Consider the following 23353-nt stretch of genomic DNA (forward strand, 5'->3'; position numbering starts at 1 on the left):
GTGCGCATGCGCGGTTTCTGTCCGGCGCATGTCGATGATATTGGAACGACATGGCGGTGTTATTGGAAACAACGTTAGGAGATATCGTGATTGATTTATACACAGAAGAGAGACCGAAAGGTAATTAATAATAACATTAATGACAGGCGACGGGTGTAAACGTATTTGCACTGCAAGCAAGATTGCACTAAATGCTAGTTCTTTTAATACAATCAACAAAACGTCGTGATAAATATAAGATATCTCTGTAGGAACTTTTTACTTGATAAACATGTCATTTAGTGATATTTGCTTGTATAACCAGAATTCTAGTTGTTATGTTATTTAATGTTTCACTAGAAGAGTACTAAACCAACTACATGATAGCATGATATGTAATATACCTGATAACCAGAATTGTGCTTCTAATTTTTCAGCCTCGCTGAACTTCCTGAAACTGTGCAAAATCAAATATTACAACTATTGTCTGATTCACAATGTTCAGGTAGTGTATGTCTTACATTCTGTGTGCATTGAAGAGTGCATTTTGTGTGCGTTATATTGTTCAAAATGGTATTATCCTTAATGTCCATTTATAATTTTGTTTTATTTCCTTTGAAACCATTAACGTTATAAGAAATGGAGATTGGTTGACTGGAGATAAAAAAAAAATCAGTTCTGAAAGTTACATTGTTTTCATAGAATCACATTTATCTCATAAATTCAAGGCAAACATTTTGATTACTGTAGGATATGTAAATGAATATTTCTACTGTAGTTATCACTGCACATTTGAGGTGTAGTTTGACTGTTGCATGTGTTCTTGACCCGCTCCAGAGAGATTTCATCGTTCAGACGGGAGACCCCACCGGCACGGGCCGAGGAGGAGAGTCTGTGTTCTGGTGAGAATCAGGTTCACGTTATTGTGTTTTTGTGCTGACCGAATACACGTGTACTGTGTGATGGTGATGTCTGTGTGTTTGCAGTAAGCTGTATGGCGATCAGGCACGCTTTTTTGAGTCCGAGAAGGTGCCCAGGATCAAGCATAGAAAGAAAGGGACGGTGTCTATGGTGAACAACGGCACCGACCAGCATGGCTCTCAGGTTAATTGTGCACATATATCTAATACACAGTGTTATGTTGACATGTGGATGTCATTGTCATTGATTTGAGTGTGTGACTTTTTCTTTTGGCTCCCAGTTCCTGATCACCACAAGTGAGAATCTGGATTATTTGGATGGTGTTCACACTGTGTTTGGAGAGGTCACAGAGGGCATGGACGTGCTCTCTAAAATCAACGAGACCTTTGTTGACACTGACTTCATCCCCTTTCAGGACATCAGGTAGGACAAAGTGATTTTAGAGAGAGAGAGAAAGACCACATTTTTTATTTAATTTTTTATTATGAAAGATACCAAATATTTTTGTAATTGTATGATAACCGGTGTTCAGAATCATCAATATTTAATAACTGATCCAAGTCCAACTGATGAGAACAAGTAATGTTTTCCCCATGTAAAGTCAAGTAGAGAAAGTCAGTAAGTGCGTTTACATGCGCACTCATAATGGCCCTCATTTATCAAAAGTGCGTACACCAAATTTCCAGCGTACACCCAAAACCACGGTGACTTTGAGATTTATCAATATGGACGTTGGCGTACGGCACGCTCAAACCCTACGCCAGCTCAGGAGGTGGTGTACGCACGTTTTGAGTTAGTGCGGAAATGCGCAGAAAAACAATTCCTAACACCACAAAACGCACTGACAAACTAAAAGATATGATATATTATGACCCACTGTAAAAAAACAACAACAATATAGTAATTATAAACTTAAGTGTTTCTTTTTGTGCAACATGGACTTCAATGTTTAATTTGTGTGACTTTACCAAAGCATTTGATTTGTAGGCATATGTATTCCTTCAGTTGCGAGCCTGTGCGCTTTACCTGACGTTTCAAGCCTTGTTTATACTTTCGCCTGGCTCCGCAGCTCGAGTCTCCGCAGACTGCGCGCGCACATCCCCAAACAGACGAGATACTCTATACTCGACGCGCTCGCCGTCGTACTATTCTCTGAAACGATGGTTAGGCCAGGGTTAAGGCTGATTTATACTTCTGCGTCGGACCTACGTGCGCACGGACTGGGTTCAGTAATGAAAGGCTTTCAATGACCAAAAAATAATTCAGACTTTTAAATAATAATAATAATATTGTTAACATATTTGTTAACATTGTTGTAAACATATAATCCTACAGTTCAAACTACAATCCGGCCTCTAGCTCATAAATGCCAGAGGAGAACTGGCCCCCGACTGAGCCTGGGTTCTCCCAAGGTTTTTTTTTCTCCATTAGGTCACTTGATGGAGTTTTTCGGTTCCTTGCCACTGTTGCCTTTGGCTTGCTCAGTTGGGGATATTTTGGGGATATTTAATTTAATTTTATCAATCAATAAATTCCTCTTGAAACAAACTTTGTTGTATTATTTTAATTTAATACTGTGAAGCTGTGAAGCTACTGTGACGATCGTTTTCAGCTGCGGCATTTATCAAAGGCGGCAGGTATTGCGTACACCTGGATTTCAAAGGTACGCACAGCTTCATAAATCAGGCGGTGAGAGGAGTGTAAGCATAATCTTACGCCAACATATACGCCAGTTTCTATGCAAGAATGATAAATGAGGGCCATTGCGATTATAATGGGATTTTGGCAATATTGCATTTAAACATTACCTCACGTAAACACAATACTTTGACAAATATTCAATGTGATTAAGCTTATAGTAACCATACTTTCATTAAACTATGTGGCGTACGTCAATTTTAATTGCAGTAAACGGTATGTGCTCATGCTCAAAGTGCGCATGTGCTTAGATGTACACGGATGCCGTGTGTTGTTCACACAACTTCATGAACAAACTCCGTGACATTCTTCTGAAGTTTTCCCTCCGCTCTGAATCGCTAAACTCTGTTGATACAGCTCGCAGTCTGTGCTCCGTATCTTCATCCAGAGACTGTGAAGAAAGCAATGCAGCGTAGGCAAACCCAGTTACAGCGGCATTGCAGTGTTCACCACGGCACCAAATAACCTTCCAGTACGTCAAATGTGTTTTGCTTTTGATGAAAGTGGATTAAAACGAGGACCAGTAACACACCTACTGTATGTGAGTTCACCATTTGTAGAAAGGCAGTAAAAATAACTACACTTCTTAGTGAATAATCAGAATATAATGAAAATTGCATGTAAATGTGAGTGAAAAGTTGCTCGTGTCATGTAAATATCTTACGGTGATTTAGTCCTTATTCTGATTATTGGAAGTACCAGATTATTGGCTTTCTTTCTTTCTTTCTTTCTTTCTTTCTTTCTTTCTTTCTTTCTTTCTTTCTTTCTTTCTTTCTTTCTTTCTTTCTTTCTTTCTATAGCACTGCTAAATGCAACCGAGGTTGCCCAAAGTGCTTTACATTAAAATAAAAAAGAATATTAAGATACAGTATCAAACATACATAGTAACAAATCTCACGCCACAGACACCACATATACCACATTGAAATGACCTATTCAACACTATGATTCTTCACTCGTCTTCACACAAATTGAAAGTTAAAAAAAAAAGAAGTTACATTTCAAGGCTTCGGTCACTTTTGACTGCGGCGGAGCCAAGTGTGACCCCTAAATGAAGAGGACCAGAGGGTTAGGTCCCTGAATTTGAGGGTATTGGACCTGGAAAGTCCTTGAAAGGTCCTTGAATTTGAGGTTAACTAAGATGTGGTTGCATGATATCTCCAAACAACACACAGTAGTGGCGTTCCAGAATGAATCAGTGTTTTTGAACAGATCAGTTGAATGCTTCAACGACTCAAAAGGACTTGCTGCCACCAACTAAAAATCCCTTTGACTGACCGTGTCGGGAAGGCACAAACATAGACAACTGGAGTGATGCCAACAATGAGAAGTCCCAATGTTATATCAGCTGTTATTTCAGCACTCATGACTGTGAGCAGAGCTGGAGTCTTGATGAAGAAGAAGCTCAATTATAAGAGTTTGTTTCACATGTTTCAGTCAGTACAAAAATTCCCACACCTTAGATTGCCTCATAGTTCTGAGGTTTGGGTTGTTCAGATTGATAGACATAAGGGCTGCAGACTAAACATCAGTGTTTGTGCCTGCTAAGTTTTGGGCTGCATTGTGGTTGCAGGATTAATCACACAGTGATTCTGGATGACCCGTTTGATGATCCCGCGGGCCTCCCGGTTCCAGACCGATCGCCTGAACCCACTAAAGAGCAGCTGGATGTGAGTGTCTTCATTCAAACTCACCAAATTACAATACTGCGAGGTGGCAGATTTATGCCAACTTACTTTGTAAAAATGTTAATGATAAACTTAGCATGCAGAGTCAGCTATACGTAAACAATGATTTCCCAGTTCAGTTCAATTTCAATCACAAGGTTTTGATTTGATTCAGCGTTGCTTGATTTCCTCAGTGCGTGACGTGACTGTAACATATTCTGGGTTTAGTTTATTTTCATGTTCATCATAGGTTAGTTGTTGGTCTACCTCCTTCCTATGAATAATGAATACAGTTTGGAAAGAAAGTTATGTTTTTTATTTTGGGTATGAGCCACATAGAAACACAAGAAAATGATCATGTGTTTCAAAATAGCTTGATGATAATTTTTTTTCCTCCCCAAAGTTTTAAAGATGAAAATGCTAATAAATAGTTCTTGAATGGATTCTGAAGTGCATGAAACGAGTCAGTAATTACAGTTTTACTTTTTCTGCTTGAACCTTCTACTTGGTAACAAATTTGCATAATGCCAGCCTGTGGTCTTCATTGGCTGCCCGTGAACAACACCATCTGACCAATCAGAGTGGAGGAGGCTCTCCGTTCTCTCTCTAAACCCCTCCTTCCTGTTTCAGACACTGAGAGAAGAAATGTGACTCTGCAGTCAGTGAACATGATGAAATTATGATGATTATGATGAAATTTAAAGTGTTTTTTGACCTTGAATGCATGTAAACATGTTGTAGGAGACTCCAAAACAAAATTAGGAGCCTTTAAAATAACATAATAAAGACACTAAGTATTATGGGTTCAGTTCCTTGGAAATACATGAACTGATTATTTAATTATGTAATTTTACTACGTGTAAAACATTTAAAATACTAGGTTGATTATTAAACTTCAGTGTTCACTTCTAAACCCTTTAAATGTAGTGGTTTAATGTTAATATAAAAAAATATTAATATTATTATTGCAGTGTTAAGTGTGTGTGTGTGTGTGTGTGTGTGGGTGGGGGTTGCTATTCAAATCAGAAAGAGCAGGTGATGTGTTTTTGTTTTTTTAAATGTGCTTTGTTATCGATATTAGATTGAATAATCCATGCTTGTACATGTTTTAGAGTGGTCGGATTGGAGCAGATGAGGCCATAAACGATGTTGACGGAGATGCTGAGCAGCTGGATGAACTGATAAAAGACAAGGAAGCAAAGACGCAAGCCATTTTACTAGAGATGGTAAAGTTCATCACTTCCACATGAACATGACTCACTCTAGACATCTTTTACTCATCACCTCACATGAAGATGCTGTTAACTATGTGAACATATGAATGTTTGCTTGTTGAAAGGTGGGTGATCTGCCAGATGCAGAAGTTAAACCTCCAGAGAACGTGCTGTTTGTGTGTAAACTGAATCCTGTGACCACAGATGAAGATCTAGAGATCATCTTCTCACGTTTCGGCTCCATTAAATGGTGAGATAATAGAATATTTTACTGCTGTATTAGTTCCAATGATAGTCTGACACTATGTGTCAAACATTGACACACGTTGTGGTTAAACATTGTGAGTGAAGTTTAGGGCTGGGAACCGAAAGATTACATTTTTGAACCTCTGCAAGGGTTGATCCAAGGACTTTTACCTTTTGTGCTCTTAAAGAACTTAACTAAGGTCTTAGCTAGTGGCGCTTTTCTTGTTTTACACATGAGTGATCTGTAATTAAACTTTTTTCTATATATAATATAAATATTGTAAATGTAAGATTGGTCACACTTTAGATTACGGTTCAAAACTCACTAATAACAACGACTTTTAACTCTATAAACTCCTAATTACTGCTTATTAATAGTTAGTAAGGTAGTTAAGTAGTTTAGGTATTGGGTAGGATTAAGGGATGTAGAATATGGTCATGCAGAATAAGACATTAAAGGCATAGTTCACCCAAAAATTAAAATTCTGTAAGACTTTTGTTCATCTTCGAAACACAAATGAAGATCTTTTTGATGAAATCCGAGAGCTTTCTGTCGCTCCTTTGACAGCTACGCAACTACCACTTTGACGCTTCAGAAAGTTCATAAAACTAATCCATATGAATTGAGTGGTTTAGTCCCAATTTTCTGAAGAGACTCGATCGCTTTATATGATGAACAGATTGAATTTAAGCTTTTATTCACATATGAACATTCATCAACTCACACAGCAGTTGTGGTAAACAGAAGCTCATGCAAGAACCAATGAGGTTCATTCTCGTGTTACGCAGCAATTTAGCATGAAGGTGTTTCTCACAGCAGGGTTTCCGCGGAGTCATAAAAAGTCATAAAACGTCTTAAATTTAATAATCAGAATTTTAGGCCATAAAAAGTCATAAAAACGTCCGGATTTTCCATACAAGGTCATAAATTTCATTTAGCCACGTCTTAAATTGATATGCTCGTTCATTCGTTGGTTCTACCATTGCTTTTTCCCCCTGAAAATGCGCTGGCGGCATAATGTTAAATGCACAGGTTAAATGCGCCAAAAGCGGAACGCTCATTTGAAACGCGTGCCACACGAACCATTTACCCGCTCGGCTCCAAGTCCAAACGGCAGCGCAGCGCGAGCTCAATAGAACTGATGCGTTTACTCTGATCGGTCTCGGTCACAAGATCCAGTGAGAAGTGCTTGAATTCAGCGAAGAACACACTGTCTCAGTGATTTAAACCAGTTTAAAGGCAGATTAAACAGCGCTGACCAACAGGAGAAACTCTGCACAACGATACAGTCTGAAGGCTTTTCCGTCTACAATCTCCCATCATTTATCATGGATTTACTGTAACGTTAGCCTAGTAATATTAACTGCACCATGTGGGATATACATATTGAATTTTATTATATTATTAGTGCTGATAATGTATTAAAGGACTAATGGAATATTTACAGTATTTAATAATGTATTTAGGCTACTGTTTTTCATACATTTCCTGAAGATACGTGCCATCAAAGTTAGGCAACACAAACCTGTTTCAAGACTTGGCCCCTATTAGCACATGCAGAAACTAAGTAATTATTTTCCCAATAAAGATATTTATTTTGTTAAGGACAAATGACAAATGTTTGAATGTCCTACCTCAGATTTGTGAAATGTTCACCTGTTTTAGCAAGTGTTTGTCATTATATTTTCTGACAATAAAGAGTAAAGTTAGTTTAAAACCACAATTAAAGCTCTGGTTTCTACAACTTTCACTTAGAAGCAACAGTCTGCCTTTAAACTTGAAAGAAATAAAGATTTGACATTTATCGTGATAATTATCGATATTGACTAATATAAAACAATTATCGTGATAATTGTTTTTGGCCATATTGCCCAGCCCTAACTGAAATCTCCCGGTCTATCACAATGGGAAAGTGTACATTTAACGAGCCATGGCTCAAAGATGGTGTGTTTAGTAGTTGGCTCAAGCCTGTTGCAAATAATCAGTATCAAGCATATTGCACACTGGGTAAGAAGGCGTTGGAGCTGTCTTTAGGCATTTAAATAATACATCTTGTTACTTTCAAAGAAAGTCAATTAAAAAAAAAAAACTTTTGAAAGGAATTTTAATGATTTTTCGTAATTCGTGTAGGTCATAAATTTCAATCATAATGGTCATAAAAAGGTCTTAAAAAGTCTTAAATTTGACTGACCAAACCCTGCAGAAACCCTGCTCACAGGCTGAACATGCTCGATCTGTTGTCCCAGATTGTCCATAAGACTGTCTCTTTCCCCTCTCAAGTCAATGCCCTGAAAAGTTGTCGTTAGAACCAGTTTGCTTTTCCAGACACTGTTTGATGAAAATTTCCAGCTTACCATCTGAGAGAGGGTTGGTTTTCATGTAGTCAAGACTAGCAAAACAGCTCTCAACTGCAGCAACAGCACTGAGGTCTGCTTTCTGTATAGTCTGGCTTAATGTGGCTATCTCCTGCAGCACATCAGCCAGGAAATGACTAAACGCAACAAACCGGTTTTGAAAACCCTTTCCCCTCTGCCAGCAATGTCAGCATTGTGACTGGTTTGGGCCAAATTCTCCATGTGAATGGCAACAGCTGCATACTGCCCATCTTGGCGTAGATCTTTTTCTCTCAGGAAGACCTTCAGTGCGCTGTCTAAATGAGGCACCCAACATGTTCCTTTCACTGGATTTGGTTTGTAAGACTAAGATTCTTCACAAACTATCTTAAGTTCTCTGTTGCTCTTTGGGCTGAAATGGTACAGGTTTTCCAAATCAAGTGCAAGGTGTCATTTACAGCTCCAGCCTGTGAGCCAAACAGTGAATGTCTATCAGTTTCGGATTGTCCACTCTCAGTTTTGCAACAACATCAGCTGTTTGGCCCATGTTCACATTTACACCATCAACACAAAATCCAACAAGCCAAATTTTGACTTAGAGGATTGAATGCAGTCAGTTACACCATCAGCACGAGCATGTGGCAGCTCTGTGACAGAGACATAAGATAAATGATTTACTGGTAACCCATCATGTGAATACCTGAAATAGATAGTCACAGAAGAATCTGTTGCACCATCAATCATGACTGATACGTAGTTGGACTCTTTCACTTTATTTGTCTCTTTGTCCTGTAAATCTGCGGCAATGTTTGAAATTAGTTCAGCGCAACGGACATCATTATCATACGTTGGGGAAATTTCCAGGCCATTTTGTTTCTGCAGCAGAATTAGTGGCTTCATCTGAATGAAACTCAATTCCTCCTTTGCGATATAATATGCTGTATTCTTTTTCACAGAAAGCTCTCATCTCTCTGCGTTGTCATTCTTCATGTCGATCGCAGATTCCTCAGGGTCTTTGCTTAAAGCCATCACACTATCACCACAAGCTGCATGTCGTTGCTGTTTGAGTGCGCTGTAAGCTTTTGACGTTTGAAACTGCGGACCCTGATACAAAGTCCGTTTGACCTGCTAAGCTAGGTTTCACATCTTCCTCCTCCTCATACAAAAGCCAATCAAAGTCCGACAGCCTCTGAGTCTCGAACTTTCACTTTTCCATGACACTTTTTGATTCTGCCATATTTGACGTGCTTGGCTGGGGTTCTCCTCCGCATTCACCGTCCTCTGTTTGCACACAACTGGTCTCTTTAATTTTCTTTAAAAAAAAAAAAATTATCAAGCATTTTCTGCTGAGACTGGAATTTTTTGGATCAATTTGCATCCACGGTACAACAAAGAAGGAAGACCATTTTCAAACACAGCACGTTTGAGCTTCTGCAAGAAACAATGAGGTTCATTCTCGTGTTACGCAACACGTTTGAGCTTCTGCAAGAAACAATGAGGTTCATTCTCGTGTTACGCAGCACGTTTGAGCTTCTGCAAGAACCAGTGAGGTTCATTCTCGTGTTACGCAACACGTTTGAGCTTCTGCAAGAAACAATGAGGTTCATTCTCGTGTTACGCAGTACGTTTGAGCTTTAGCAAGAACCAGTGAGGTTCATTCTCGTGTTACGCAACACGTTTGAGCTTCTGCAAGAAACAATGAGGTTCATCCTCGTGTTACGCAACACGTTTGAGCTTCTGCAAGAAACAATGAGGTTCATTCTCGTGTTACGCAGTACGTTTGAGCTTCAGTAAGAACCAGTGAGGTTCATTCTCGTGTTACGCAGTACGTTTGAGCTTCTGCAAAAACCAATGAGGTTCATTCTCGTGTTACGCAGCACGTTTGAGCTTCAGTAAGAACCAGTGAGGTTCATTCTCGTGTTACGCAGTACGTTTGAGCTTCTGCAAGAACCAATGAGGATCATTCTCGTGTTACGCAACACGTTTGAGCTCCTGCAAGAACCAATGAGGTTCATTCTCGTGTTACGCAGCACGTTTGAGCTTCTGCAAGAACCAGTGAGGTTCATTCTCGTGTTACGCAGCACGTTTGAGCTTCAGCAAGAACCAATGAGGTTCATTCTCGTGTTACGCAGCACGTTTGAGCTCCAGCAAGAACCAATGAAGTTCATTCTCGTGTTACATAGCACGTTTGAGCTTCAGCAAGAACCAATGAGGTTCATTCTCGTGTTACGCAGCACGTTTGAGCTTCAGCAAGAACCAATGAGGTTCATTCTCGTGTTACGCGGCACGTTTGAGATTCCGCAAGAACCAATGAAGTTCATTCTCGTGTTACATAGCACGTTTGAGCTTCAGCAAGAACCAATGAGGTTCATTCTCGTGTTACGCAGCACGTTTGAGCTTCAGCAAGAACCAATGAGGTTCATTCTCGTGTTACGCGGCACGTCTGAGATTCCGCAAGAATCAATGAGGTTCATTCTTGTGTTACGAAACACGTTTGAGCTTTAGCAAGAACCAATGAAGTTCATTCTTGTTACGAAACACGTTTGAGCTTCAGCAAGAACCAATGAAGTTCATTCTCGTGTTACGCAGCACATTTGAGCTTCCGCAAGAACCAATGAGGTTCATTTTTGTGTTACGAAACACGTTTGAGCTTCAGTAGGAACCAATGAGGTTCATTCTCGTGTTACGAAACACGTTTGAGCCTCTACAAAAACCAATGAGGTTCATTCTCGTGTTACGCAGCACGTTTGAGCTTCAGCAAAAACCAATGAGGTTCATTCTTGTTACGAAACACGTTTGAGCTTCAGCAAGAACCAATGAAGTTCATTCTTGTTACGAAACACGTTTGAGCTTCAGCAAGAACCAATGAAGTTCATTCTCGTGTTACGCAGCACATTTGAGCTTCCGCAAGAACCAATGAGGTTCATTTTTGTGTTACGAAACACGTTTGAGCTTCAGCAAGAACCAATGAGGTTCATTCTCGTGTTACGAAACACGTTTGAGCCTCTACAAAAACCAATGAGGTTCATTCTCGTGTTGCGCAGCACGTTTGAGCTTCAGCAAGAACCAATGAGGTTCATTCTCGTGTTACGAAACACGTTTGAGCTTCAGCGAGAACCAATGAGGTTCATTCTCGTGTTACGAAACACGTTTGAGCCTCTACAAAAACCAATGAGGTTCATTCTCGTGTTGCGCAGCACGTTTGAGCTTCAGCAAGAACCAATGAGGTTCATTCTCCTGTTACGCAGCACGTTTGAGCTTCAGCAAAAACCAATGAGGTTAATTCTTGTGTTACAAAACAAGTTTGAGCCTCTACAAGAACCAATGAGGTTCATTCTTGTGTTACGCAGCACGTTTGAGCTTCAGCAAAAACCAATGAGGTTAATTCTTGTGTTACAAAACACGTTTGAGCCTCTACAAGAACCAATGAGGTTCATTCTCGTGTTACGCATCACGTTTGAGCTTCAGCAAGAGGTTTGTTCTTGCACTTCAAGGAGATTTGGTTGAGCTTCTGTTTGTTCACTGATCAATGTTTATATGTAGATTAAATTGTTATTGTATAAAGCGATTGTGTCTCTTAAGAAAATTTGGACTAAACCGCTCAATTCATATGGATTTAGTTTTAATGAACTTTTTGAAGCATCAAAGTGGTAGTTGTTTAGGTAATGGAGGGACAGAAAGCTCTCCGATTTCATCAAAAAGATCTTAATTTGTGTTCTGAAGATGAATGAAAGTCTTATGGGTTTGGAACGACATGACATCGTCTTAATTAATGACAGAATTTTTATTTTTGGGTGAACTATCCCTTTAATTTGTGCTTTATAAGTACTAATAAACAGGCAATATCCTAGTAATATCCATGATAATAAGCAACTAGTTAATAGTGAGTATTAACTATGTGTTAGCATAACTTTGCTATTATAGATTTGAAGTGAATAAACACAGTAAAAGTCTTTGTTTTATTTTTACTATACCATGTGTTTATGTATTTCCATGTACATCATTTTTTCTTGTGGTTGAGAGGGGGCTGAGGGTTAAGCCTGCAATACATTCATCTAGGACTGTTTTAGCAGCAGGCAGTATGTATAGCACACACAGTATTTTCTGTATGCATGGAATGCGCAAATGTGCGTTATGCAACCAAGCACACTGTGTGGAATACTGTATCCCACAATGCAATGTGCTTTGTGACCTTCCATTTCAAATGTGACAGATGAACTGGATAATAATATCTGGTGTGATTTAAAAAAAGAAATAAAAAAATAGGCCAACTTCTTGACAACATACAGGGTTCGTACAGTCATGAACATTTTTAAAATAGCGATTTCCAGGCCTGGAAATTGTTTGCAAATAAGAATAAACCCTGTATAATAGAATATATGTTTAATTGATAATATTGGTTAAACAAATTACAATACTTAGCATTCAGGCATTGTCAAGTGTCATTTTGTTCTCTGCTGAGAGAAACATCTGGCACAGTTGCAAATTGTACTAAAATTATTATTAAAAACAAATGGCATTAATAGACATTAATTTTAGTTAATACATGCTATGATAAATTTGAACATGGATTTTTATCATTTTACTTTAGGTCATTATTATTTGCCTTTAAAGTCATGGAAATTTTGTGGTAAAGATGGTTATGAACCATTACCCTGTACATAACATACTGCGTAAATAAAAATAAACATGCGATTGTGAAAACAAAACCACTAATGTAACATACTCTGCTGTTTGAAGTGCTTATCTTTGCGTATTGGTTCACATAATTGTTTTATAGTCGGATTTCCAGTGTGTAATTAACAGTATGCTAGTATTCAGTTCCGACCATAGTCTGGGCCTGAATCTTACTGTAATGCTGTTCAGGGGCATCAGTGTGTGAAAGTCATAAGGACAAATCAAAGTTCTAGTCTCTTCTGTTGGGTATATTATAGTGTGTGTAGATGCATGTACTATATGTTATCTGCTGGCTTTGATCTAACATGGTAATGCTTATTTGCAGTTGTGAGATCATCAGAGACTGGAAAACAGGAGAATCTCTGTGCTATGCATTCATCGAGTTTGACAAGGTTTGTAAAGTTTCTAATGAAATCAAGTTAGATTAAATCATGTGTACGCGATGTCTACACTGAACATGACTTTGCTGTCTCTCTCATCACGCCCTGTCCAGTGTAGACAGTACCACTGATTATAATGGGTTCTCTTTGTTGTGTTGTCACACCGCTCGCATCCGCTGTAGATGCGATATAAACATCTCAGAATGTGTGCGTTGTTTTGATTCAAGGTTGCTTCATCAATGAATAGTCCTCCACAGCTACTGTACACTTTTAAGCAAACTTAAGGTCTCTGTTCTGTATATCTGCCATATCTTTGCTTTTTAATAAGTTGAGTCTTGAATCACTCTTAAAAGGGTTTATTGTGTGTCGAATGGCCTTTTAAAATGAATTAAGTGAGTTTCTCAGGGAGGTCATCAAATTGTTCTTTCAGGGCATATACATTGCAAGTCATTTTGGAATAATCAATGCATTTGTGTATTATTTGATAAGGAGGAGGACTGTGAAAAAGCGTACTTCAAAATGGACAACGTCCTGATAGATGACCGTCGCATTCATGTGGACTTCAGCCAGTCTGTGTCTAAGATCAAATGGAAAGGCAAAGGTAAGTCTGTCCCCGCTTATTAAACGCTGTAAAGTAATAGAAATATAATTATTAGCTATGTTTCCATTTAAAGTTGCGCAAAATTGGAATATCACATAAAACATTTGCGAAAAAAGCAATTTCCTGGGAAATTGGCACCAAAAAGTTGCTGCAATTGGGGAAGAAACTTGGCTCTTTTCCTCCATCATAAATGAGTTGTGTCTCAGAGCGGCAGATGAAACACACTAAACGCTGTCATGTTCTCTTGCGTTCGGATGCTGTGGCCAGTTGCATAAACTGTTAAGACTAGTCTTACAAGTTAGTCATCCAATTTTATTCTTTAAGACTGTTAATAACTTTTTAAAGTCAGTAATATAAAAACGTAGATTGGTCTAATTTGACACCGAACAGTAAGACTGATTACCCCTAACTAACTTCTAGTTGATCATACTAGTTCTTAAGACACAGTCTTAACATAATGGCTATGTTTATGCAATTGGCCCCTGGTGTTCGGGAACACAATCATGTGAGACGCTTCTGGAGGGAATTAAACCAAATCATTCTCATCACAGACTTTGACTCCGGTGTTTCAGAGCCACCAAACCAACATTTGAGATGTGATTGGTCCACTGGTTAGTCCAGTTATCCAATCACAGCCTCTGCTGAGGCAAAGTCACTGAGTTTTTTGTTGCTTTGAGGGATTTATTCTGTAAATGTGTTTCCATCATAGTTTATGATAAGTCTTATTGGATACAAAATATATCCGCCTCAATTGAGTGCGTATGTATTTTTAATGCACTTTTTTTGTGTGTTGTTGCTCAGTTGTTGTTTATCTGCAATGTTAAATGCCCATGTTAATAAATGCAAAACAATTAATACAACTAAATTGAAGTAATATACACAGTATATCATATATTTATTGTCAGTGTGTTTCATTTCTAGGTGGGAAGTACACCAAAGATGACTTTAAGGCCTATGAGAAAGACCTGGACAACAAATCCAAACTGGCTTTGAAAGACAAAGTCAAAAGCAAGCAGGAGTATCCTTCTGATAACCTCTGGACATTTAAATCATGCTTGGACAATTGTATTTCACCCTATGGGATTTTAAGCAAACTCTCCAAAGAGGTTTACAGTAGATACAGTGCAGAGATGGTTTGGCTTGAGTCACGGGTTTAGTCATCAGAACATCACACTCTGACAAGTGTGAGCTCATGTTATTGATTTAACCGTTACACATTAATGACTCTAAAGGACGGCTGTAATCTTCTGGGTTTAACCTCTTAACCTGCTTTTCTTATAGCAGTAGCTTAAAACTGTGCTATTTTAATTAAAAATTCAACATGTTGTGTAAATGCATTACAAAGACCTTTTCCCTGGAATAACATGCACTTGGTTTCAAGTTGTTGAAAAATAGATAGGAAATCTTCCCACAAGTAAGTAGTTCTTAACTGTTCTCTAAAGCTCCCGTTATGAGCTTCTCTTAGATGAAGAGGAGGACGACAGACGGAAGGACGACAGAGAGAAGAGAGACCGGAAACGACACTCAGACAACGAAAGGACCAAGGATAAAAAATCAAAGGTACGATGCTGTGGATTTGAGTAGTTCAGTGGTTCTCAGATGTTTTTTCTTCAGACTCTGCCTCGATAATCTTTACTTTTTTTTATACAACAAAGTCAGTACTTCTATCAGCCCAAGAGCAGACAGAGGCAGGACAAGAGAAGGAGGCAGGAGATAAAGTGATGGTAAAAATGAGCAGATTTTATTGAATAATCTTTGTTGTGTCTTCATCTGCCCCGCACAAAATCAACAACGCAAAGACAAGTTCAAGACCTTGAGATGGAGACAGGCTCGTATCTGCAGCACACAACATGAGATTAAACCGCAATAGGAAAAATTATATAAAATGTGTCCTATATAAACGTTTATTAGATTGCATGTGTGAAGCCGCTGATACAAATCTAATTGATGCAGGTCTGCAGTATCTTAATTGATATTACGGTACTTTGCAAAAGTAAAAAATAAAGGCACAGATGCAAGATTTAAAAGAAATCTGTTTTTATTATTGCACTGTTCATTTGCAGTGCTTTATTGGTGTCTGGATTCCTTTGCCTGGCCCATAATCCTTATCATTTATAAATATAACTTTTTTTGGCGTGTTGCTGTTGGCAGCCAGTCATTTGTTGCACTGAACTCGTGGACTCGTGTCGTGGCTCTTTAGAGAATGAGGGCATGTCATGCAATTTGGCAATATGCAAAAATACTGTAGACGTTGTTTGATCACGTTGTCTCAACAAAAGATACAGTGTTTTCTCCTAAATCAAACTTGATAAGCTTATTTAAGTTAGCTATTGCAATTATACATGATTATGAAGTTAGTTATGTGCGATTATTATTATTATTATGGGATTTTCCCATCAGAACAAACATGTGAACCACTGGTATATGTGTTGCTTTAACAAATTAAGGACAGGATGTTAGTGTTCATCTCTATATTTTTTATGGACTTGAGCTGCGTCTGAAATGGCGTACTGTATTGTAGGCACTGCATACATTTGGTGTGAAACGTACTTTGTGACGTTAAAAAAGTATGTTCTGTATATTATGAATGTGTGTAGTATGAATGAAAATCAGAGATGCTAGATCTGCCATGTTGTCATTATCATGTGACCTACCAGCTTCAGTTGTGTCGCTTCACCTCCATTCACAATCCAGTCCATCGGATGTGCACTTCAGAAAGTTGTATTACTGCTGTGAATTCAGACATGCTACTCGGCTAACATGCTTTTCTTTCGCCTGCTATATAATAAGGAATTAGATATATTTGGACACAGCGCGTTAATCTCGGGGGGGAATTGACCGTTTTTTTGACTAGCCGTCGAATCAGTACCAAATTAAATCTGTCTTTGTTACTCAGTATTCTCTTCCGTGCCTCATTATTTGTTTTTGTTTTTTCTAGGATCGCGATGAGAGTCGTAGAGAAAAAGATAAAGGCAGACAGCGGTCACGTTCAAGAGACCGAGAGAGACCAAAGGACAAGGAAAGAGAGAGAGACCGAGGCAGAGAGCGAGACGGCGATCACAAACGCCACAGACGAGATCGCAGTCGCAGTCCTAAGAGGTCCAAGTATCACAGCTGACCACCAGAACTGTTACTGTTTCCGTACAGCTTCCTGATCCCAGCGGAGGAAGGAGAAAACTAACCACATCTTATGATTTATTTCTCACATGTCAAGAAAAAAACAGTCAACATGTTTGTACTTTTTGAAGATTGCAATTTCATGGAATGTTAGTAAAGTCAAAGTTATGAAAATCAAAAATGTTTATGCAAATGTATGGATTTATAGTTCATGAGTGTTAACATGAACACTCAGATGAGCTTTCCGTTCTCAACAAAAACTTCTGATCATTTCTGGTTTTGGAGCTTTACTCTGGCACTTCACTGTGCTCAGCAAGGTCAAAGCCAAAGGTCAAAAGGAAAAAATATAAAAATACACTTTGGAAATTTCTCATCAAACCCATTATTAAGCCTCATTTCCTTGTTGGAATCATTGTTGGCATTTGAAATCAACCCAAACAAACACACCCCTCGCTTGATTGCTCCGCCCCCAAAATTTAAGAGTGGATGTCTGTATCGTATCGTAGCATAAGCAAAGCTAAATAAAGCTTCTCGAAATATAAAGTGAAGACAGTGAACAAATGACAAGGAAGAACAAAAAATGAACACCGTACACAAGAGTAAATACAAGCAAAGAGTTGGTTGTTAGTCGCCAGTTGCACACACTCGACATCAACATTACACGTGTGTGGAGGAGAAACAGATCCACTTTCAACAGCGTTTTTCAGGAATCGCTCACTGAACCGTTAAAGAGAGGCGCGAGTTGGTGTCAGAGTAGTTTGTGGTTTGCTTGGGCTGTCATGCAATTAAGTTCTTACAAATTGACTCATTTCTGTCTTGTTGGTCAGGATGTTTCAACAGAAATATTTCAGCAGGTATTACTGAACTTCAGTGATGAGCTGCTGCCACTTTACAAATCCTAGCTCATGCAGATTAACTATGTAGAGCAGGGGCACACATGCCAACGTCTGCCCGGGGAGGGATCATCACTGGCACATGACACGAGCTAAAGAGCTGCATGTATTTACTTTAAATAGTCCCTCTAACTTACACATGGACGTATATCTTGAGGCAATCATTCCTCATAGTTACTCAGAGCGGCACTGGGCGGCAGGCGCTCATCTGATCCTTCATCACAGATTTTTCAAACCAAAGACAATAAAACAAGGAACACAACTTCTGTTGGGGGAAGTGTAGGTAATCAATACCTTATTGAAAATGTTCAATTGTGCCATAATACAGCAAATAAAAATACTCCACACTTATTATTGGCTACTCAATTCTAATCATAATTTGGTTATAAAAAGCTGTTGAAATGGCTTCTATGAGCAAAAATTAATTCAGAATTCATTTTATATATAGTTTTATTAATTCATAGTTCACATAGAATCTATTTCTGTCTGTGGATTGTTCATAAATGTTATTGTGGGTGATAAATAGGACTCGTTTTTAGCTAGTTTGAACCCATTATTTGACATCACACTCGTACTTATTGATATACGCCAAAATAAAATTAAGAAACCATTTTTATAATTTCTAAATTATAAATTCTTTGAAAGGTAAAAAAAAAAAAGTAACGAGAAATGTATAATTTTTAAAGCCAATTTTTTTTAATACCTATAAATTTGAATTATGTACCATAAAATGTTAATGTAATTTATGTAATTTGTTTTATTTTGAGTATACTTAACCCTGCCCAATATCATAATGTACAGCAGTGCACTCTGGGTGATGATAAAATTCGATAAAAAAAGAAATTCACAAGCACACAGTTAATAGTTATTACCTTTATTGAAAGCATCAAGCTCTTAGTACAGATATATTTAGCACATCTTGACCAACCAAGGAAATAGCAAGAGAATTGGAACAGCAAAGTTTCCCCTTCCCAACTTCCCGTGACATTCCCGCAACTGAACCCATTCTACAGAGTTCCCTTATCAACCTACACCGGGCTGGGAAGAACTGGTTATAAAGATGAAAAAGGTCCAGAACATTTGAAAAGTTCACTCCCCACCTCAGAATAGGGCCAGAAAAAGAAAAAAGAAAAGGTAAAGTATATAAATATAAATATATACTTGGTCCGCAACATCAATGTATAATGTGTATATGTAGAAATCCCACGTATAAAGGCCAGAAAAATGTTTGAAACTACCAACCCTTCACACAGAAAAGTGCTAGGTGTGATATGTGCTCATGCTCATGTTAGTTCTCCAAGCAGTGACACCTGTGGCGTCTGAACTACTACTGTAAACATCCAGAGACATTCATTACTAGACTGGCATTTTGTAGGGAGATTTCTCTAGCTAAAGATGTTTCACAAACCGATCTGCCAGTATGAAGGAGACATAACAGAAACACACACCAGCTGCACACTTCAGGCTCTCCGTCAAAATAAATACCGTACCCACTGCGCATCACACTCGGGACCAGTAAACCAAGCTGGTTACATTGTACGAACAGAAATTAAACTGGTTAACGTTACAAATGGCTGAAGCGGAGACACTGCACAGTAAACGTCCCGCTACACGCTAGTCGCATGCACTGGCAAACAGACAAAAAAATAAAATAAAAATCTTTCCCTCGATGCACAAAGAGGGCATGAACTGGAGAGGTGGACAAACCTACTGCAAAAGAAGAAGAAAATGACTAAAACTGCAGGTTCTGCAGCCGTGGGATGTGGAATGATCCGGGTCGACCCTGACATGCTCAGATCAGTGCGCGCCTATTGTGTGCTAACCAGCTTCTGTAGAGAAAAAGAGAGAGAACTCATTTTGTTTGGAAAAAGGAAAATGCTTTGCTGTGCGATCGGCACACGAAAGCAAAGTGTCTGTCCAACGGTTTCAATTCACCAGCGGGCCGGACAGCCCCAGGGGTCCTTCACAATGATGGACCGCTCTTTCTCCCATGGGTTCTGCTACATGATTCAGAGTTCACATCGTTCACTAATGTTCTTTATTTATTTATTTTTATACACTCAATACATTCACGAGAAAGGCCTTTTGAGGAAAGGAAGACGGCAGTTGAATTTCACCATAATGGTTATATATTGCAGATTATATGATGTTGTTATTATTATATAAGGCAACGGTTAAGTAACTCCTCTTTTGAAACATTCACTTCCCCAGTACTTTGAATAACGACAAAACCTGGAAAGCTAAGAAAATAAGCTAAGAAAATCAGATGACCGTGAGTATTATTTTTTTTTGTATCTTCAAACAGAAATAGAAATATTAGCTACCTGTGCACAGTTCAGCTTAATGCTAACGCTGCGTTTTCACTAGCCGACGTTAGATGTCTCAAGCTAAAACCAGAGCAGGCTGTCGACACTGAAGGCGACGGTTAAGTTACTCAACTTCTACAACGTTCACTTCTCTAAGTACACTGAATAAACACGACTGTCTGCAAGGTTGAAGAAAAATATTTTTTTTTTTTAGGATATCTTCACAGAAACGTTAGCTAGCTATACAGTAGTGAGTTGCGTATGTTTAAAAAAACGTCATATGTATCAAACCCAAGTCAAGAGAAATGAAATGTAAATCAAAACCCCGTTTTACAGACACGGTGGTGTGTATTTGGTGACAGCGGCTCTTTTGGATTGGTCTGAGCACGTCAGGGTCCTTGCCTAGTGAGGCCGGAAACCCTGTCTGTGGGGGATGCGAGGGGACACTTGCAGGAAGGGAAGGGAGCATTGCATGTATTGGGACGGTGTGACATGCCTCACACACACCACCAAGTTCAAGAACTCTACATGCACTTCAAGATCACAGCAAGAATGGGCTAGAATATCTACGGGGACACGAGCAGAGCTTTCATGCACGATATCTACGTCATAGGTACAAGAATGCGTAAATGTTAAACTCAGGGAAGATCTACAGCCAGAAGACTCCACACACAGACACCGTCTCTCCGCCACAAGACTACGCCGATCCTCGCAGCCGCACGATTTCTTCTTACGCTTCTTCATTTCAGAGGTTCAGCTCTGGTTCTGCGGCCGATTCTTGGCGTAACTGGTGAAGACGAAATTGTAGTCGTTGAAGTGGGCCAACTGGCGGTCAAGGCGGCGGAAGCCCTCGATTTTCTGAGCTGGAGAGAAAACACTGCGACATTTGGAGCTCTGTTGGGAACGAGACGAGACAAATGAGAGCGAGTTTGATCACTCAGAATCACAGCGTCAGCTGATGCCAACGGTGAAGATATTGAAGCTGCACGTCACCTCTGAATGTTCACTAACAATGGACCTTGTAAACTCCAGGCTTGACTGCAGTAACAGTGTAACGGAAAAAATACAATCAAACAGTGACCGAGTTATTTTTATTAAATGAAATTGTATACCACATACACACTGATATCGCTTCAACGGCATTGCACTGCAAATTAGAAATCCAGAAACATTCAATGCGTTGGTCAATATATTCCTAAGTAATATAATATTTATGAATAAAATAATTGGTTACAGTTTATTGTACACACGGTGTCCGTGTTACAGTGTTATATATTTGAGTACTGAGTAATGTTAAGTAACTAAATGTAATTACTAGGGTTAGTTGCATGTAATTACGCACAATTCATAGTAATTACTATAGTGACCACATGTAACAAGGACACTGTACAATAAAGTGTTACCAAAGAATTTTATTAGAGATGGATGAGGAAAATAAAGTTCCTGAGATAACGGTTCGGTTTGCCTGAAATAGACACTGGCGTCCCTCAACTGAAGGTGTGTTACTACGACAAAATTTTCAATGCGCATACAGCCCTGGAGCCGTGTTCACAAAACATCTCATCTTACTAAGAGTTCTCAGTCAAAGTTCTTAGTAGGGCTGCACGATATTGAAGAAATATTCGATATGCGATAACTCAAATAATGCAATACTCGATATGCGATTCGATAATGCTTTAAGTGTGTAAAATAAACTTTAATCATCTTTAAAATACATTTAAAATTATATAACTAACATTCGTGTTTCACATTCTTTTTGTGACAAGAAAACATCCCTATAACTTCTGAAAGTGAACATCAGTGTTTTACTGTAGCATAAGAAGAGTTATTTTAACATCAGTGTAAACCACAGGGTTCAGGTTATCCTTCATCAGGGTTATTTAACAACAGAAACTGAATAATCAAATGTAAAAAATAAAACGCTGCTTAGTTTTCACTTTATGAATGACATATATATACTGATTATTATTAAAGCAACAAAAGTTATTCAGCCAAGAGCAGCGAGTGATTTTCTCTTTGTCTTTTGTTCATGACTCCACTTGCGATATACACATCACGATATGTACTTTTGCAATATTTCGATATATTGTGCAGCCCAAGTTCTTAGGTAAGAGTTTCCTCTTAAAACCCATTCACAAAGCTGATGAGACCAACTTTACGAAGATGTTTTGTGAATACGGCCCCTGATGTATAATCATAATACTAGCAGTCTAAGTTTACATAGTTTCTGATGCGTCACATAATGTACCTGATTGACGAAAAGTGTTGTCACAAATTTCCCTGGATTGAAGACATCCACGACCTTGCGGATAATCTCATCATAGGATGTCTGGGAGAGGTTGGTTTCAAAGCTGACATAAGAGAACTCTGGTTCAGGGGTGATGTGAATCGTCCAGTAAGTTCCCTAGAAAGAGAACCGATCTTAATCAAAACACAGCCACTTTACATGACGTTTCTCATAAAGAAACACAGCCTTAAATGTCTCCTTACATCCGTTTTCATTCCATTCATGGAGTATCCACAAGGGTTGAACATTGTGGCATCAATCACTGAACCTGGAATCAGGTCACGAATTCCACTCATCTGTGGAGACACCAAAGACAACATTCAGGTAGGGCTGGGCGATAAAACGAGAACCATACCAATGTCTGTTTCCTCGATCCAAGTATAACACAAGTTTGATGTAATGTTAATGCACCAAAAGCGGAACGAAACAGCGCTACTCATGTGAGCCGCGCCACACAGAGCATTCATCAAACGGCAGCGCAGCGAGAGATCGGTCTCGATCACATGACCACTAAACAGCGATCCAGTGAGAAGCACTTAATCAGCAAGAACTTGAATGTCTCTGTGATTTAAACTAGTTCAAAGCCAGCGTTGACAAACCAGAAACATTGTGCCATGAACGAACCAGTTAGAAGGCTTTTCAATCTACAAAATCACCATCATTTACCATGGATTTACTGTAGTAACACTCACTGGCAGGCCCACACTGTGCAGGGAAAGCTCCCTGAACTGCACAATGGTTTAGTAGCAGAAATGTGGTATTTTCATATTGAATTATTATTGTATTATTAATGTAGAAATGTTTTAAAGTAGAAATGGAATGGAATTTTATGAAAGTAAAGTCCCAACTCACACAGTCAGAGTATTTTACCCTATGCTGGTTTCATTTTTTATAGATGTTACGGTTTTTGTTAATCAAGAAATTTTAATCTGCATCCCAACTCAAGCTACTGTCAAATGTGCATTTCTAAGAGACGAAGCACGGAATATTAATATCGCAGCTCCACTGCAAACTGTGCTGAAGAAACACAAAC

At 38.8% G+C, this 23353-nt stretch overlaps 2 protein-coding genes across 5 annotated transcripts in view; one reads left to right on the forward strand and one right to left on the reverse strand.

The window, feature by feature from the left end:
- ppil4 (peptidylprolyl isomerase (cyclophilin)-like 4) lies at window positions 1-18860 on the forward strand. 2 transcript variants are annotated; one of them, XM_082147961.1, is made up of 14 exons: window positions 1-120; window positions 417-484; window positions 817-881; window positions 966-1083; window positions 1181-1323; window positions 4172-4268; window positions 5378-5491; window positions 5605-5729; window positions 13062-13128; window positions 13606-13717; window positions 14639-14735; window positions 15160-15277; window positions 15373-15441; window positions 16656-18860. In XM_082147961.1, the coding sequence occupies exons 1-14, from the start codon at window positions 51-53 to the stop codon at window positions 16833-16835; spliced, it is 1443 nt and encodes a 480-aa protein (XP_082004087.1). In that variant the 5' UTR covers window positions 1-50; the 3' UTR covers window positions 16836-18860. The 2 variants fall into 2 exon arrangements, with proteins under 2 accessions (XP_082004087.1, XP_082004088.1); XM_082147962.1 differs by lacking the exon at window positions 15373-15441.
- Window positions 18586-23353, reverse strand: part of amd1 (adenosylmethionine decarboxylase 1) — an 11593-nt gene continuing 6825 nt past the window's right edge. Inside the window, exons 7-11 of one of the 3 annotated variants that reach the window (XR_014200290.1) lie at window positions 22524-22616; window positions 22282-22437; window positions 21027-21071; window positions 19174-20927; window positions 18586-19139 (exon numbers count right to left, since the gene is read on the reverse strand). Coding sequence is in view for 2 of the 3 variants with exons in the window: in XM_082147997.1 (XP_082004123.1) it covers window positions 20787-20927; window positions 21027-21071; window positions 22282-22437; window positions 22524-22616 (435 nt within the window). In the remaining variant the exon portion in view is untranslated. Of the gene's footprint in view, window positions 20928-21026; window positions 21072-22281; window positions 22438-22523; window positions 22617-23353 lie in introns of all 3 variants that reach the window. The other 2 variants (XM_082147997.1, XM_082147998.1) reach the window with 2 other exon arrangements.

The sequence above is a fragment of the Leuciscus leuciscus genome (assembly GCF_965113295.1).
Source record: "Leuciscus leuciscus genome assembly, chromosome: 19".
Classification (NCBI taxonomy): Eukaryota; Metazoa; Chordata; class Actinopteri; order Cypriniformes; family Leuciscidae; genus Leuciscus; species Leuciscus leuciscus.

Bases quoted from the DNA above. Each gene is read 5' to 3' on its own strand.
- ppil4 (XM_082147961.1), top strand. From the start codon at position 51: ATGGCGGTGTTATTGGAAACAACGTTAGGAGATATCGTGATTGATTTA. The intron at 1,324-4,171 runs GTAGGACAAAGT...TTGTGGTTGCAG, and splicing joins ATCCCCTTTCAGGACATCAG to GATTAATCACACAGTGATTC. The intron at 15,278-15,372 runs GTACGATGCTGT...TATACAACAAAG, and splicing joins CCAAGGATAAAAAATCAAAG to TCAGTACTTCTATCAGCCCA.